Source organism: Vanessa atalanta, chromosome 4 (genome assembly GCF_905147765.1).
Source record: "Vanessa atalanta chromosome 4, ilVanAtal1.2, whole genome shotgun sequence".
Classification (NCBI taxonomy): domain Eukaryota; kingdom Metazoa; phylum Arthropoda; class Insecta; order Lepidoptera; family Nymphalidae; genus Vanessa; species Vanessa atalanta.
The window spans coordinates 10,170,711-10,190,453 of NC_061874.1; the positions used below are offsets into that span (position 1 = coordinate 10,170,711).

The following is a 19,743-nucleotide window of genomic DNA, read 5'->3' on the forward strand; positions in this document are numbered from 1 at the left end:
TATTTTACATTTCAGAAAATGTACGAGAATGTATGAGAAGCGTACGTAGGAAAATAATGTTACCACATTAAACGGAAGTCGAGCGACAATTTGAAAACGGAAGCTGTACAATTCCGTTTTGAAATAGCTTTAAAACAATTTTACTACTAAAAGTACTCTATATATGAAATATAAGTTATTTGTACACATTTCGAAAATTTTAAGTCCAAGTATTAAGGGTACTCTTTTTCGTTTTATTATCAATATTACAATGAAATTAAAAAAAAAAAAAAAAACAAAAAAGTATGAAGACTTAAATTAATTTCTAATTCCTTGTGATATTCGTGTTTTTGTGAAAAAATTCAAAGTACAGTGTTTCATAGAAATTACGTTTGTATCCATGATTAAAGAGGAATAAATCTGAGACGCTTTAAAACATCGCGAGGGCAGGAAATGAAAACGGGGGGAAATTGAAAGACCGCCTTTATGAGATTTTTTCGGAAATTGGAATTTCTGTTCCGTTTTACGATTTAATGATATGATATTTCTTTTATTTATGATAGATAACGGTTGGACAGGCAAATGGACCACCTGACGGTAATTGGTCACCACCACCATTAGAAATTGGCACTGTAAGTAATATTAACCATTCCTTAGATCGCTAAAGCGCCACCAACCTTGGGAACTAAAATGTTATATCCCTTGTGCTACAGTCACATAACATCTTATTTACACTGGCTCACTCACCATTTATACCAAGTATTGCTGTGTGGCGGTAGAATATCTGATGAGTGGGTGGTACCTGTCCAGTCGGGCTTGCCCAAAGTCCTACCAAGGTACATTATATAAAGACAATTACAGTATTTTTTGTTTTGAACTATATAATACGTACTTGAATAGCTTACCAAGTTATCTCCATTAAATTTAAGATATGAAGGTATTATCCATTTTTCGAATCGTATATAACGCCAATTATTTAAAGTTTTTATTTATTTATTTCTATCTTTGTGCAACCATCGCGGAAGATCTGAGACATTGAGAATTCAAAATTGATGATTATTAAAATAATTCATAATAAAAAAATATACATTATACAATACAATATATCAACGAAGTAAAACTATACACGCTCAACACACAAAAGTTCGTATAGAGCGGCTACGTCGAAGGGGGAAAAGAACGTGACGTCATAAAAAAACGTCATAAAGTTTGCCCAAACGCATGCTCAGCACAAGAGGCGGGACTTATCGTTTAATCCCTTGTCTTATTTGCAATAATTTCAGTAGTTTTCTTTGAACTATTCTGGTAACAGAACGTTGTATTTTAACGTCGGTATGATAACAATGTTAGCGTCTCACAATTACAAGTATCTGGAGAGAGGTGTATTAATTATTATTAACATTAAAGTAATTGCTCGATTATTCACACTCGAAATATGAATATATACTCAAATAATATGAGTGTGTTTATATGAAAACATTAGCATATTAAGGCTTGAATTATTATTACTATATTATTTGAATACTTAACTTTTCAAAGTGAAACTTTGTTGGGTGAGTCCAAAGTAATATTACAATGTCGCGTCAAGTAACGTCATAAAGGACAGAAGATTAATAATTATTTATATAAAAAATATGATCATCTCAATATGAGCGCAATTAGAATATAATTTCAAGATTGATATAGTGTGTAAAGTTTCTTTAATAAATATCATAGTTAATATTATACGGATTACTTATCATGATTTTAACTATTAAGTAAATTGGAGAATAAGACGTGCTAATTACTAAAATTTTACGGTTAGCAACGAATGATGTACATTCAGCCTTATAATAGTGTGTAAGTCATAATTAGCGCTTTCGTAAAACTAATGGCTAGCTCATAAAGTTGGGATCAATTCTAATTTCAGGTAAATAAAAAAAGATAGAGTTCCTTTCAAGAACTTTTCAGTAGCAGACTACAGTTGGTATTACATACGCTTCCGTGCATCGGAAATTACCTTAAAGCTATGGTCGTTGCGCGTGAACTCTTTCCGGTCGTATCGGATTTATTTCCTTCGGATTATGAGAATGAGAAAATAGGGATTGTACCTGAATTTGAGCAGATAATTCTGTATCCAATCTTTTGAAACATTGGCTAGTTTTAACTGAGAATTAAAGCAAGCGCTGCAATTGAGGACGACGACAATAATAAATATGTTTTTATTAACTAGAACTAGAACCTAATCTACCTTTTAAAAAGTAAAGACTTATACAATCTAACTTTTTAATAACAAATAACAATCAACAATATTATAAATAACTTTAATTGGATTATAATTAACAAACATAAATAACATCCAACTAAAACGACAAATTTCTGTGACTCAGAAACGGTATGTCCGAAGCACACAAACTTCCCTCTAAAACGTCAATCTCTGTGGCAAGCGATCGCGCGGTCTTTTTTATAAATGTTTTACGCTACAAGGTATTGATGTATTAGGCGGTAAAATATTTTAATTTAATAATAAGTTAAGACAATACTCAGTACTGAAGGTTCTGTGTCAGTCAATCATTTTAGTTCCAAATTGCATGTTTATCTGGTTGTTTTATTTTCAATTGAAAATAAATTTGTAAAATTTATTAATTATAATATTGAAAAATGTAAACAAATTATTCCTTTGGTTCTTGTATCTTATTTTGATTTGGATAAGAGCAATCATAAATTTTGCAAACATAAAGCAGATTTTCAATGTATATTGTCTTCCAAGCATGAGAAGATTAAAAATTCCCTGTCAAATATTTTTATGGCAAATACGTCTTTTATTATTACGTATTATATTTTAAAGGGAATCGATTTACTGATTCATGGCTTTTCAAACTGAATAGTATAATATATACTTGAATAACCAAGATGTAAAAGGATGTAAAGTTCATTGACCCTATCACTACTTGTATAAAACAAATCGCTTCCCGCTGTCTGTCCTTGTCCTATGTATGCTTAGATCTTTAAAACTACGTAACGGATTTTAATGCGGTTTTTTTATTGACAGAGTGATATAAGTGGAAGGTATATATGTATAACACATGCATAACATAGTTGAGAAATACTGATAATTTTGAAGGTTTCTAATGTGATGTCGTAAATGAGCACATTTTTTGCGGGCCGCACCCTACGAGATAGATCAAAATAATGTACTGCATGTGTATTGTACACCTTAAAACATTCTATAAAAAAGTCCACGATAATATTTCTATCTCTTAGGGATAGTCCAAAATAACCATCTGTATTATTTAATTTTTACGAGAAACAATGGATATTACAGTTTTAAAATGCAGGGACATAGCGGTTTATAAGGACAAAAATGTTGTGAAGATTTTATATAAAGACATTCTGTAGTAGTTTTTTTTATTTATTTAGTATCAGCATTGGAAACCTGTTTGAAACCGGGGCGGGGTCTCTAGTATTTAATAAATAAACAAAACGAATGACGGTTTCAATTCATATTAAAACGAAAAATATGTATAAATATATAGGAAGATCTCAATTCATGTATTTAAATACACTTTAAGCTTCCTCCTTCCTTCCGTATATTTATTATGTATTGGTTGAAAAGTTTTTACGAAAGATGTAAAGTATGAAGCACAAATACATTTTCACCCTTTTTTATTTATGAAATTATTTATAATATTATTGTGTTCCGGCTTGAAGGGTGAGTGAGCCTGTGTAACTACAGGCACAAGGGACATAACATCTTAGTTCCCAAGGTCGCATTGGCGATGTAAGGAATGGTTAATGTTTCTTACAGCGCCTTTGTCTATGGTTGTGACCACTTACCATCAAGAGGCCCATATACGTCAAACTATACTAAAAATCGATTTAAGTATTTAGAACTATAGAATTATGCTAAAGGCATAGATTGTGCAAATACTAACGAATTACCTATTGAGATGGCTTTTTTTTTTTACATTTATCTAATTTATTTGCATTTTATCATTCGCCTTCTATTATATCTGATTAGTGATTATTAAATTTCATTGTTATCTCTATTAAAGATACGGATATCTTAATCTCGCTTAACACTGTTAAATATCAATATTTAGTGAGGCGGAAAGTCGGCCACGGGCCGGTGTTGAATATTTAATTGTCGTGGTAAGTGATCTTAATTATATTTCTTGCGTATTTCTTACCAATTTTTTTATTTTTTTATTGTTTACCTTACCGTTAACCGTGATGGTACTTACCGAACGTATTGCTTCTTTTTATTTATATTTTTTCATTATCCGAATATGTTTTATTATGGTCTGAATAAAGCGTAATGGTCATTTTCAAAATATCATATATATCACAAAGTCCAGTCGGACATTTGTTTAATAGTCCTCTAGGATAACTAAAACTACCCAACTATTTACCTATGTCAAATTAGCAAAAGGCTAATTTGTATAGCAAAATCTATCAAAGAGGCAATGAGCAAATGTTCTTATTTTAGGCGTTTTAATAAATACACGAGGTGGTTGTGAATAAATAGACAACAACAAAAAAAGGACAACGCTATATTTTAATTTACAATAATATTAAAACTATACTCTCTGTTGCGTTATTAAAATTTTTGAAAATGGAATCAATCTTGTCATCGTCTTTATAGTAATTCGATCTTTTATCAAACTAATATATATATGATCTAAATGTACCATTACTTTATATATTTTTCGTTGCTGAATTTGATTGCAACTTTTCTATATGTAACGTTTCCACATGAAACGGTTATGACGTAAAGGGAATCTATGCTATACAACGCCCTGACTCTTAAGTAGTTATTTTGTTTATATTACGATTTGTTTATAACTTATGAAATCTCTTATATGTATATATTTTGTATCATATAATATATATATATACATCAATTATTACAAATTTACATCTGCGGTTAAATAATTTGTAATCACACCTCTCAAAACATTTTGAAGAATTTATAATCTAATTTTAATTATTATCTAACTATACGATAAGATAATGACAATAAGATGCAATTACGCCATTTAATCTTTAGACATTGACAATAATAATTGTCAATATGACATATCTAGTAAGACTTCGTCAATATTAATAAAGAAAAGTTCTCTGACTTATTATTTTGTAGAGAAGAACTTGGTAGTAGGACTTTGTGCAAACCCGTCTGCGTAGGTATCACTACTCATCAGATATGCAACCGCCAAACGGTAATACTTAGTATTATGCTGTTTTAGTTTGAGTGAGTGAGCCAGTGTAACTACAGGCACAAGAGACATAACGTCTTAGTTTCCTTGTAAGGGATGTAATATTTCTTAATTACCAATTCCGGCTTGTGACGCTTACAAACTGGCTCATTTCCCAGAACGTGTACTGTTTCTATAAAAATATTGTAGGTACTGCTGACGATGCTTTACAATTTTCAAAAATAGATACATTTATATATTTACTTAAATTTCAATTATCCAAATGTTGAATATTAAAAAAAACTTTAATAATAATTATATAATTGCATGAGTATAATAATTATTTAAAAGCATAACTCAAACAAATAAAAAAGCAGCGAAACAAAAAGCTTTAAGCGTTAAATGATTAAACATAATCCAACTAAAACGCAGAAACTTTACATATATTTTAAGATACATAAGGATCTTCTTTGTACATAAATTTGTCGGTTAGATTAGTTCGTTAGCGATGTTCAAATTACGTTACGCCATTTCCCATTAAGAACAGAGGTTAAATGACAGCCCGAGGCACGACATACAAATGAGCGAATAAGATAACCGAAGATCTTCTTACGTAATTATAACAGAGGATATTTTTTATTCTTTATTAAGGAAGGCAATGAGCCAATTGCAATTAGGGTGTGCGATTGTACCTGATGAACACGTTCGCCCATATGCCATTGTAAGAACGATAGATGTCTCCTTAAACGTTATTCGTCAACATGATAAACGGGATTTAAGATATTATGTTTCTTGTGCAAGGACAACATTGAAAAGTATTACTCTGTGGCAATATAATAATTTTCGAATGCGCGATGCTCAGCTAGGCAAATCTTCGCGAAGCCCTATCACAGATGCTATGATTACTCCAACTGAAACTAAATCAAGAGTATCGAACTTGGATACGTAGTATTGATACGAAAAAAAACGATCAATTATTATGGTAAAAGATAAAGGAAATTATTAATGGAAGGAAGGAAGTAATGTATAGGAGAAAAATATTCGTATTGTACCGACACGCTAAGACGATTGCTTCTTTCTAATCCAAGTCAAAGTTATTTCCAGAGAACAATTCTCGTAGGTTCAATATATTTTTGGTCATCAAAATCATTTTTTTTTTTGGGTGACTTAGGAATCAATTGCTAAGATTTTTTTTTTTAATTTAATTTAATTTTTAAAAATTGTTTGTATTTAGCCAGAAGATAGATTATTTATTGCTATTCATACTTCTTGCTTAAATTAGATTATTTGTGGATTACTCACAAAATCGCAGATTAGAGGACTTCGATTTAGAATTGATGATCAATGGTGTGTAACGATGAAAATATTAAAAATTGATTTATAAAAACATTTTCTTAATCTGTTAACATTTTTAGGGTATTTTTTTTCTAAATAGAACCTAATAAAAATAACAGTATATAAGATAAGCTAAATATGTAGTGGCGGAGCTACGTTTGAAAATATTATCTTTATATATACATTTATGGTAACATTAACTGATACCGATACACACATAATAATAAAACTTGAATTGTAATTTACGTTACGGATTAATAAGATAATAATATAATAAGATAACTGGCTCATATCTATTTTTGACAACCAATTGTAATAATCCATTAATCTGTTACGTTTTTTGGCGCGAGTTGTGAATGGTCCCGGTACGACATTGGTTCGTTCAGTTCTTATTTTGAAAGTGGAGTTGTTCTAACTGTTGGAGTCGCATTGGGGTTTGCAAATTCCGTTTTGCATTTTTAAAACAACTGATTATTTTTTTTAAATTTAAATATGGCATGCAAATGTCCTATCGTGTAGATACATAGAAAATATAAGACGCACTTTAATTACGAAATAATTATTTTGATAAATAAAAATAAGCTAGCGAACTGCAGTAACATGTATTCGTTCCGCTTGACGAGTTTTACATGATACAAGGAGTTCGAGAATTTGGAAGTATTAACAGTGAGGAAAACTTTTATTTATAACAAAAATATTTATTTGTATATATATTTATTATATATTTGCTTAAACTAATCTTAACACTATTATTGTAAATAAAACCTTTTTTTTAATTTAAATAATTTCTGACTTTTTTTTACGACGGTGCCTTATTGAGATCTCTTTTTACCATTATTGTTTTTAAAAATTAATGACTTTGTTACTTTCTTATTAATAGTAGTGTAAATATATTCTATTATAATATTTGCATATTAAAATTCGAAAATAATTAAAATAAAAACGAATATTTCAATCTAAAATTATTTTTATTGTTCCTTTTTAAAAATTAGAATACGTTGGTTTTGTCAATACGTTATGAATATTTATTTTATTTATAAAACTTTTTACAATATTATTATTATATATTTATTTATTTAATTTTAGAGTCTCCAATAAAAGATATATATTTTTAACATAAATATATATTTTTAAGATTGTTAATGAATTTAAGTTTTAAAACTTGTGTGCATCTTTAATTACAGGAGACCACAGCGTGCACTATTAAGCAAAAACTATTTATATACAGTTACGATAAAAAGAGGAAAAATAATACATAACAGTAAAAAATCAAATAAAAATTCGATACATATTTTTTTTATGATGTCGGGAGGCGGACGTGTAAATGAGCCACTTGATGGTAAGTGGTACCCACCACCACCACCGCCCATAGACAATGGCGCTGTAAGAAATATTAACCATCCTTACATCAACATTACTTCACCACCTTAGGAACTAAGATGTTATATCTTGTGCTTGTACAACAATACTGAGTACTGTTTGGCGGTAGAATCTCTGATGAGTGGGTGGTACCTACCCGTACGGGCTTGCACAAAGCCCTACTACCAAGTGATATATTAATAATATTAATAGGTTAATAATTTAATACTTAAATATTAATACCCAATCATTTATTTACAGGTGATCTTTTATCCGCTTCACCATGGCACAAGATAACGGCAACTCGACCATGGAGATGGGCACCAGTGATCAGGTAATAAACGCGATGTTACTCATAATTTTCCCTGAAAGAAAATAACAAAGGCACAAAGTTTATTTTAACAGTAGTAACATATTAATAATATTTTATAAATCTAATTATATTATATTTTCGTTATATTTTTACGCTTATACGCTTAACCAAATAATACTTTAACAATTTTAATTTAATTTATTACTTCGATATTATTTGATAAGCAAGAGTAAAAGTCTACATCATAGTAATTACTACTAATACGTAATAGTGTTTATATGTCAAGTAGATAACCCTTCTGATAACTGTGAATCATTGACCACTAGAAAGGAAATCAAAGAAGTAAAAATCTTTCAGTATTACAAATCACAGGCGAGCATGCCTTAGTTTTAGTGACAAAAATAAGACATTTTAATACATAAGAGTCAGTAAGGATTTAAATTATTAATTCTCATGATTTTATCAAAAAATCAAAGTGATATCGTGACTTTCAATAAGTTGTTAACCTTGCTCAACGATGTTTAGGATGATATAAGAACTGATCTGTTTTTATAATTGTCAGTTTGTTTAAAGTTTTCCTGTAAGGTCGGTGTTCGTTCTGTTCATATTGAATTGATTTGTACGAGATTAGAATCAATATGATTGAGATGAAGCACGTGTTATCAGTTATCTTAGCAACAGTGCTATATCTTTAAAACACAATGATGCTATCTATGAGATTAGTTTTAGTATTTTTTATCTATTTGGAAAAAAAGTGATATTGTTTTCAGTGAGTGTGTAAGTGGTTCTGTTGTTGTATTTTCGCAGGTCCTGGTTGCGAGTAAAAAGTCGAAGAGAGTGACATATGGTATCGGTTTTGTCGCAATGTTGGTCGCGATTGGTGTTGTTATTACACTTGTAGTATTACTAACAGGAAACGATGCTGGTTCAGCTGATCCTATTATATCGACGACAGAAGGTCCAACGTTCCCAACAACTATACCCGTTCCATCAACGACGACGACGACAACAACGACGACAACGACTGAGGCACCACCGTCGACGCCGGGATTGGGAGAGATAAATTTGGAAGATGTTATAAACGGGGAGTTTGCTTCGCCAATATTCAATGGGACTTGGACATCAAGTGCGTATTTTTTACTTTGCATTACATTGATTAGTGTGACACTTTAGAATATTGATAAAACATGTCATGATATGAATAGCACATATTTCTTACAATCAGTTAGAATTGTAAGTACCGAAGTAATTCTATTCTCGTACGTGATAATAGAATTAATATTGAATTATTTCAGATGGAGAAATATTATTCAGAAATGCGAATGGTGATCTGGCGCTGTATGATGTTGATTCCAAAAGTTCAACAATCATTGTATCCAATACATCACAGGTTTACCAGTTTATTGCAATTCATACTTTTAGTTCTTTCGTAATCACTAACGTTAGGAACAAAAATATTCCCTTAATACATACAGACTCAAATAATATAGAACACTGAGCTAAGTTAAGCTAATAACAATCTTACTATGATAATAACAATACAATTAAATACATTTATTTGATATAGTGTTACTAAAGGCACAAGGGTCTTAACATATTGGTCCTAACCTTGGGGCGCATTGGTGATTTGGAGAATGATTAATATTTCTTAAAGTACCAGTGTCTATGGGCAGTGGTAACCACTTTATATGAGACCCATTCTTCAATCGCCCTACCTATACGACATAAATCATAAAATACGACATTATAAATTTTGTTACGGAAATTATAAGACATTTTGAGCATTTTTTTTTCATTAGACTGTTTCCGTTCTTCGATGAGAGAAAATGATTAATGTAATTTTTTTCGTCATCAACTTACTCGCTAATTGAATAAGTTTTTCAGGCAAAAAATAATGATTATGTAACAAAATATGATGTTCCCGTTGCTATTTGTCGGCTTTTGTTCTAGTGTATTTATTCAGTTTTTAATGTATTGTATATAATCACAATCTTAATGGTTATGACTTTTTCTTGAATTATTTATTATATTTATATTATTATTTTTGCTTCTTTTAATGTATACAATCTGAATCTTACTTAATCTTGACAAACACCTTAAGCGAAACTTAGTTAATTCACACGTTATACACGAGTTCTAGTTGAACTTAAATTGTTAAAGTTGGTACATAATTTGAAACATTGTAGTTAGTCCAGTACAGCTCAGTTATACATTAAATGTTATAATTTATGTAACGTCAGTGTATAACTTTTTTTTTAAACTTCAAGTAACAAGACTTTTCATTAATAAGTTATTATTTTTAGATCCTACAACAATCTTTCCGAGTGACAGAGCTGTCGGCTGATGGGAGATATGTAGTGCTTTCTTACAACGAAGAATCGGTTAGTATTTTGTCTTTGGTACTTTTATTAGCAGCGGGGAAACATGTTAGTTGGCCCTACTTAGTTAGTACTTTAGTTTTAGTTAGTGTACATTGCTGTGTTCCGGTTTTAAGGTTGCATGCATTAGGATATAATCTTTTCGATTGGTTCTCATTTCCAAGCGGCGTATTGTTCTTGTAAGCATGTAAATATTCTCGTTACTGTTTCTTGCTGAGCAGATGTCTATGGCGGTGTAATACCAACAAGTGGTACTTGACAGACTAAACATGTCATACCTTTTGATGTCTAATGGCATGAAGTACAAGTAGACTGGTAATAGTTCTCATTACATTAATAAAAATATGCTATATCTAATGCCACATACAATGTTTATGGAAATAGGATCTGATCTAACCGATGTTAAGAAAAAAACATGTGAAAAATTATAACATTTTCTTGTCCTTTGAATAAATATCGTTGAAATGTAAAGGTGCTGACGTTATAACAAGAAAAAAAATACTTCATCGAACTTGATCACTACCATCGCGTAATTTAGTAAACAAATGGCTTGAAGTAAACAAAATTAATTCACGACTCGCGCCTCTAAAAGCTTTGTAGCAACAGACGTGATCTTAAATAATGTTACGCTCCCAGAGGGATCGAGGAACCTAGTTTAAAATTTATATTTACATTGTCTATAAGGGTGAATATTGAGGTTGATGAACGTAACGTAAGTAATACATACCTACTATAAAAATATCAGTTATAACTACGATGACTGGCGTTAATTTAGTTATTTTTATCTGATATCTTAAAATTCGTAAATCATGTACAATTTTATGCCAGAATCTCATTTAGAAATTTTTGCTGATGAATTAAATAACGATCACCAAGACCAGTTTATAATTAATAATTCTTATATCAGCGAGTTGATACGGTATAGATTGAGCGAGGAATTAAATAGGAATATTGTTGTGAGAAATAATTATTGCACTTTAATAGACCATAACCGAAACAAATCGAGCCTTGACACTCCAATTAGTCACATTATTATTATTATTTGGTATTGCTGACTCAAATGTTTGGGCACTTGTCACAATTGCGTTAAACAATAAAATAATATTGAACATTTTTGTCATTGATAGGCTAAAACACAATGGTATACAAAAATTATCGCTAGGGTTTAATGAAATAATATCCACTGTGTATAATTTTGTATTCTTTGTGGATTATAAATAATCGGTACACGTGATGCTATTTACCGCTACTTGAGTTTATGGAACCATATATCAGTTAAATATTTAAATACTTTATAAAAGTTTAAGTCATAAATGTTCAAAAAAAAAAACACAAGCTAATATATTAGATTACTACAGTATTCAAACTAAAGTAGCTCACTAATGTAGACATCGTTCGGCATCATTGAGAAATAATATTGCGACAATGACATTTTTCAAATCCTATAAATGTATTCAAGAAAAATATAGTTACTTATCTCAGCCCAACAAAATTTTGTTGCTACAGGATCACCTTATCAAAACATAACAAATTCTATCAGGACATAGCAACATGTCCTGATAGAATTTATTATGTTTTGGTATTTTTTTATATTTTCGTTCTACAATATTGTGTATACCGTGACTTAATTAATTGAAAAAAATAAAAAAATAAATCATTGATATACATTATATACATTTGTATATTAATATGTGATAGTCCTTAAGATTAATAAACACAAGTCATATAATTGTAGGTTTATAGGCACAGCTTCGAGGCTCGGTATTCAGTGATTGATATCTTCACTGGTGAAGTTACGCACATTATACCTCCCGGGGTTGATCTTAACGAGGCAATTCTCCAGAACTTCGTTTGGGGTCCATCGGGTACAGCACTGGCTTACGTTTACTTGAATAATATTTACTACCAATCGAATTTGACGAATGCTCCTCAGCAAATCACGACTAATGGACAAAAGAATATTGTTTACAACGGTGTTCCTGATTGGGTATATGAAGGTAAGTATTTTTTTATATATTTTTATTGTTACTTTTGCAATTATTTAGATTTTAATTGTTCTTCTTATATTATTGTACACTTTATGAAATTTGTGGTGGAGATATTAAATATAAACATCATAATTATGACAAACAGACGAACATGGACAGCTATAGGACTTTTCGAATGGGAACGGAATGGTAGTTCAATTATCGTTTACGTGTTTTTTTAAATATATTACGAGTAATTTATTTTTATCCCGTGTAGAGGAGGTCTTCAGTTCTAACAACGCGCTCTGGTTCTCGCGTGACGGTGCCAGGATGGCGTACGCGACCTTTGACGACACAAACGTTAGAGTAATGCAGATACCGCACTTCGGCGTACCAGGCTCCGTGGACTCTCAGTACACAACTCATCGCGATATACGCTACCCGAAGGTATGTCAAACTTATTGGTATCAATAAATATTACCCCATATTTTATGTATGATTTTATCAAGGTCGTCCCACATTAAATTCTCACAATAATTTTATAGTTTCATAAATGATAATATTATTGATATAATTAAAACTGCAATCTGTGTTTATTGCAAGACAATTAAACTAGGATCACATGAATTTGAGGCTTGTAAAAATTAAAAAATCTCTATAATCTGTAATGTATTTATCTGTATCGCCTATTTCTTTATCAGTATTTTCTTAAAACATCGAATTTTTTTATACTCAAGCATGAATTATAATACTCGTATACAAATATGTCTATTATACGGAATGAACACGATATCTGTCATTAATTAAATATTTAATTGACGTTTACTAAGTAACATACATTGAAGATTTGGTATTGTTTTCATTAAAAACGAAGCTTATTAAGCTTAAATATAACATAGTAAGAATAAAAATTATTTATACACTAATAGTTACGTAAGAAATTTTTTCCCTGTTACAAAGAAAAAAAAAAATACTAACATTTTTAGTTACTTTAATGTCGGCGAGTTATTTTGAAAAAGTTTGCTAATTTTCAACATTTATTCCAGCACAACTTCATACTCGTGTTTACGCTTGGATTAACTTTGCTAGCGGTGTTTTTAAAAAAGAAAAACTAAACTCAATTTGACATTTTTAACAATTTTACCTTCATAAATTAACATTGACAACAACATATATTAACAAAAACATTTAATATGCTATTTAAAATTTGTTTTCGTATATTATTATATTTTAATCTTCATTAATTTACCTAAGTTTGAAACACAACAAGTTTTCTGGTCTTCCAGAATGGTTTCATTGAAACTTGATCATGATTCATTGCATTGCACTAAGTAGCAATGATTGTGTATTTTTGTTCGATTTTTGCGTAATTATACGACTATCTGACATTGTGCTTATCTCTAATTATCATTTCATCGTTTGTCTGTCTCCGTCGCGCGTTGGTCAAGTTTAATATTTCTTTTTATTGTAGTACTTATAATACTAAGTAAAATAATTATAATACTAATCATATTTGGTCATTTTGGACTTTACATACGTTGTTTTTGTTTTTCGCCTAGAAAAGTTGAAATTATCTCCTTTTCTCCGTTATAATATAAAAAGTATAATACATATAAACCCTTCTCTAGAATCACTGTTTATTGATGAAAACCGCATTCAAATCCAGATAAAAAGATAGTAGTTTAAAAGATCTAAGCGAACAGACGACAGGAAGCGTTTTATAAATATGTAGAGATTTTGTACAATCAAAAAATCAATATATTTTTCATAATATTATATAATATGTAGTATAATAATATATATATATATATAGAGAGCCGAGATGGCCCAGTGGCTAGAACGCGTGCATCTTAACCGATGATTTCGGGTTCAAACCCAGGCAGGCACCACTGAAATTTCATGTGCTTAATTTGTGTTTATAATTCATCTCGTGCTCGGCGGTGAAGGAAAAACATCGTGAGGAAACCTGCATGTGTCTACGTGTGTCTTCAACGAAATTCTGCCATATGTGTATTCCGCCAACCCGCATTGGAGCAGTGTGGTGGAATATGCTCCAAACCTTCTCCTCAAAGGGAGAGGAGGCCTTTATCCCAGCAGTGGGACATTTATAAAATAATAATAATATAATATTAGATTAACTTTTAAGAAAATTATTAACACCAGCTATTTACCGGTGTTACACATAGTCACTGAATATGTCGATATATTTGAAGTCAAGATATCTAATCATAGCACCATCACATAACATATAATGTTACGTCCAATGGTTTTTGAAGAAAAATACATACGAACCTTTGAAAATGAAATGTATCCAAACTTCACGGATCAAGAGATTTAATCATTTATACTAGAGCGCATCTTATTTATTTGGAAAGGTTTATTCGTATATTTATGTATAAGGGGACTGATCTTTAGGATAGAAGGTATGAGGAATTATTTATGTTGATCTCATGTATTTTTATCATAAAAAACCGGTCGTGGGGTTTTCTCCAAGTCTATTTGGGGTCATTGCCGTAATCTGATTTAAATATTTTTTATAATATTTATAAATAATTAAATATATATATAAAATATTTACAATGATTTCCACTTGTTATTATAGTTTATTGTACACCACAAACATCTGATAATACACGGAATTCTGAGGACTATATATATTTGAGGTGTTGTACAATGGGTGGACTTATGACTCATTAGCCTTCTCTTCCAGAAAATTGCGTTTCAACAGGGAAATAAAGAATCCTTGCTTCTATTCCACACGATCGTGCTTTGTACTATAGAAATTTTTGATTTGATTTGTTCTTTAATGCATACGTATTAAAGAATATTTTGTTTATTTTTATTTTCAGTCTGGTACAACGAATCCAACTGTTAGAGTCAGCATTCGGAACATCGCTACCAACGTTGTCACTGTTTTCAATGCACCCACAGATCTTAACGAGTAAGTAAACACGTATTATATACGATTTACGTCATTTTAGTTCTTTGGAATTTCTTATAGAAAAAGTAACAATACGTGAACTACAGCTTCAAGTGTGTTCTGTTTTCCTTATATATATATGTACCGACATGTGACTGGTTCTCATCAGATATATTACGTTGTTTTTCTTCATTGCTCATAACGAAGTGAATTATGAATAAAAAATGCAGGCGCATGAAAATTCAGTAGTTCTAAACACTGAGTCATTTCATCTCTGATAATCGGTATCATAATTAACTTTATCCAATAATTGATTTGCAATTAAGGCATGTATTCAGTTTAGATTATCTCATTCCAGGCCAATTTTGAAGTCCGTTGCGTTTGTTGGCAATGACAGGATTGCTATCATGTGGACTAACCGAGTTCAAACGACTCTTCGTGTAGTAATCTGCGCTGAGACATCTACCACCTGCACTACGGTAATTAAAATAATATTCATTAAAAGTAACAGGAGTGTATGGTCAGAATTCACTCATTTTTAAAATACAGATAAGCGTACGGGCAATAAAATAATCGTAATGGCACTACGATTGTCATAGAGTTATGTAACAATAAGTCGAAAGTGAAAAAAAATTAGCAATTTCAGTTTTAATTAATTTAATATACAACTAAGATTTCAGCCATCGTATCTTCTGCCAAGTAAACCCTCGACAGTCCACGTTCGTTTCCATTGTAGGCAAATGGAGGCCATCTGATTTATTTTTGCTTTTCGCCCGAAAGGGCTAGTAATGCTACTAGCGACCTGATGGAAAGTGGTCATTACCAACCATAGACTTTGACGCCGTAAGTAATTAAAAAAAAAAATTGTACATCACCAATGATTAATTAATAATAATAATAATTGTAATAACAATGGCTCACTCACCTTTCCAACCAGAAAACAATAATACTAAGTAGCCCTGATTGAAACTGACTAGATTATTTACATTCAGTTAGATTTTTAGATTAATAAATTAATGACGATTAATATTTAAAAAAATATTATTACAGATTTACACATACTCAGAAGCAAATGGTTGGATTGATAACATCCCGCTGATGTTCAACGAGCAAGGAAATTCTTTTATCACTATATTACCTGATGTAAGTCCGTGAAGTTATTACTTTTCTGAAATCAAATCAATAACATTGTACTCAAATTGGCTCTTGAAATAATTTCAACATACGGAATAAATAAAAAAAAAATGATCTGACATAAAAATCACTGTTATTTAAAATATTCATAAGACAATTCATATTATATTATAGTATGCAATGGTAATAAGCGTTTTGAAATTGATATTTAGGCCGTGGTATTCATTAGATTTAGTCCAGGGAAGGTTTGTCTTCCCGGACTCTCATCGAATCTAAACATACCTGAGTAGTATTGTAAGTATTTAAATAACAGCCATTACACATTGTCCTTATATTATTTTAAATGAAAACGAAAGCTATGCAATAATTCGATTAAATATTTATTAGTATACTTTTTCATCAAATATTTTATTTGGTTTTCAGACGGTAAATGGTGTTCGTTACAAGCAAATAATTCAAGTTACAAGTGGTACTGGAAACAATTGGTCTTTTAGACGTCGTACCAACACAGCCCATACTGTTGCGGAAATCTTACTATGGACTGCTGATAATACTATGTGAGTAAGCAAAAGTATTTTACGTAGAGCTATTGTCGTCAAGATTGACTACATCATCGGATTTTGGGACTAGAGAGTACGATTGTGTTGACTTGTACACTATAATTGGCAGTAGGTTGTCAGTCGGCAGTCAGTAATCATAATTATTGTCAGGTGCACAAATTTTCAGCTCAATCAGTTGAGTTAATAAAAATAGAGGTCACGCGGGACACCTAGTTGGAACGAAGTTGTTCTCGCTTTATATCATGAATTATAAATAAAACAGATATTGAAATAAACTAACAATATTTGAGAATAATTAAAGAACAATAAATAAATTTGTCATTAAAATCCTGCGAATATTAGAATTTATGTAAGAATATTAAAGTATTGTTAATATTAATTAATATTACTTTATTGTATTGTTAATATTAATATTAATTATTCTTTCATAAAAACAAATAAAATAGAAAGAGACAGAGATAAAGAGTAAGATCACCTGGAAATACTTATTCCAGGCGTTCGCGTTATGCCCCATAACTTTTTTACGTGACGATTTCTGCCAGTTTACTCTACTGCGTTTACTTTACAGTTTGCTAAGCCGTACAGTTTTCTAAAGAACTTCGATAAAAAAATAATGACAAAGAAGAACAAAAATTGAATTTGATAAATACACTGGGATAGAATTAGGGAAAGTTAAAATGCGCAATACTGACTAAAATTTGATTTATCAAGTGACTTAAATTTAATTGATGCTTAGTTGAAGCTTTATTGATGGATTTCTTTTTTTCAGTTGGTACAAAGCGAATAGTGAAAACGACACATCAGAACAACACATATACACATTAAACAACAACGATGACCTGTCTTGCTTCACGTGTAATATTGTGCGACCCGATGGCGGTCAGTGCCTGTACAACGAAGCAGTGATTAGCTCTGGATCTCGTATTAGTATAAACTGCGCTGGACCAGACATACCTCAAATTTACATTCATGATATCGTAAGTAAAAATATTGACAGTATTTTGTTTAGGTTTAAAAATAAAACATCCATGTGTCGTATAGAATACGATACATAGATGTTTTATTTTTTCGCCAAATCTATGCGAGTTCAAAAACAAATAATCACGTCAAAACTCAATGGGGCGACTTGATTCTCTATATTGAAATAGTAAGTCTGGCAATCTTTTAAAAGTATTAGAAATAAAAAACGTTTCGAGAAGTAAATATCGAGCTAGTACGTATATATAGGAGTACCTCGAAATTGGATCTTTGGTTTGAGTGAATCATTACGCGATACACAACTATTCAATTTATGACAATTTCTCGGTAAAGTCTGCACGAGTCGGTGTGTCGTGTCGTGAAAATTTGACACTTATGTATAAAAAAAAAAGATTTTACTTTTACTTTGACTTCACCTACCCGCATCCAAACAAGCGTGATGGAATAAGGTCCAGATCTGAAAAGGACAAATGGCCTTAGACCAGTAATGGCACATTTACGGGTGATATAAAAATATTTAATTATTTTTGTGATATTTTTCAGAACGGTACTCTGGTGTATTTATGGGATGACAATTCAAGAGTTGCTGAAATGGCGTCCACATACACTGTGCCACTTACTTTACGGAGGACCGTACCTTTGGGAGTTGGTCTTCCTGATGCGGATGTTCTCCTCCAAGTACCGTCCGATTACTTCTCACGTTCAAATGTACCACTTTTGGTTTACGTGTAAGTATTATTTTTATAATATTAAATACCAAATATTGTTTATTTAAACTTGGGAATTGCAGGATCAACCAAGCTTTAACGGACCTTTTGGAAAAAAATTTAAGCTAGATTGCATTTTTATTGAGATTTTCTCTTAGTTATGGTGGCCCCGATACAGCTCTAGTCACAAAACAATGGAATATTGATTGGGGTTCATCTCTCGTGAGCCGTTATGGTATCGCGGTGGCTCGTATTGATGGACGAGGCTCTGGACTTCGTGGAGTTGAACATATGTTCGCGTTGAACCGACAGTTAGGATCAGTTGAAATCGAGGATCAAATTACTGTTGCTAGGTGAGTTATACTTCAATACATAATAATTAGGACTATTAATATAGTTATGACTGTTAATTCATGTATTTACTTAAGTTATGTATTTACTGGTGTGGAATTCTTGTAACAACTCTAGCTATCTCCGTCGAAAATGTGCCATCCTCCTGTTAACAGCGTAGACAATAAGACGAAGTTGAATATATCTACAGTAACTTACTGAAAACTTCAAACTAAACAAAAATATAGCAGGCGTAAACAATGTGATACTAGACCGTTGATCGTCACTGCTAACCACGTTTGTTATCATTTTACATATAAGAGCATCTCGTCTTAGTATTTTTAGAAAATATATAATGTCTAAAAATATAGGTACCTTCAACAACAAACCCATTGGATAGACCGTAATCGTACGTGTATCTGGGGCTGGTCGTACGGCGGGTACGCGGCGTCGCTGGCGCTGGCGCGTGGAGGAGACGTCTTCCGATGTGCTATTGCTGTTGCCCCGGTAGTCGATTGGCGGTTTTATGGTAATTATTGCAACTATATAATTGAAGATATTCTTTACGACTGGAAATCAACAATGTTTATAACTCGTAGGAGATTTTAA

At 31.2% G+C, this 19,743-nt stretch overlaps 1 protein-coding gene across 5 annotated transcripts in view; it reads left to right on the forward strand.

The window, feature by feature from the left end:
* Window positions 1-19,743, forward strand: part of LOC125077773 (venom dipeptidyl peptidase 4-like) — a 39,493-nt gene that overhangs the window by 17,308 nt on the left and 2,442 nt on the right. The window contains exons 1-15 of one of the 5 annotated variants that reach the window (XM_047689820.1): window positions 4,063-4,110; window positions 8,109-8,181; window positions 8,968-9,286; window positions 9,456-9,550; window positions 10,464-10,541; window positions 12,274-12,535; window positions 12,783-12,952; window positions 15,355-15,446; window positions 15,784-15,904; window positions 16,476-16,568; window positions 16,983-17,116; window positions 17,889-18,096; window positions 18,641-18,825; window positions 18,963-19,157; window positions 19,506-19,663. In XM_047689820.1, coding sequence (XP_047545776.1) covers window positions 8,131-8,181; window positions 8,968-9,286; window positions 9,456-9,550; window positions 10,464-10,541; window positions 12,274-12,535; window positions 12,783-12,952; window positions 15,355-15,446; window positions 15,784-15,904; window positions 16,476-16,568; window positions 16,983-17,116; window positions 17,889-18,096; window positions 18,641-18,825; window positions 18,963-19,157; window positions 19,506-19,663 — 2,161 coding nt within the window. In that variant the 5' untranslated portion in view covers window positions 4,063-4,110; window positions 8,109-8,130. The other 4 variants (XM_047689819.1, XM_047689823.1, XM_047689822.1 and 1 more) reach the window with 4 other exon arrangements.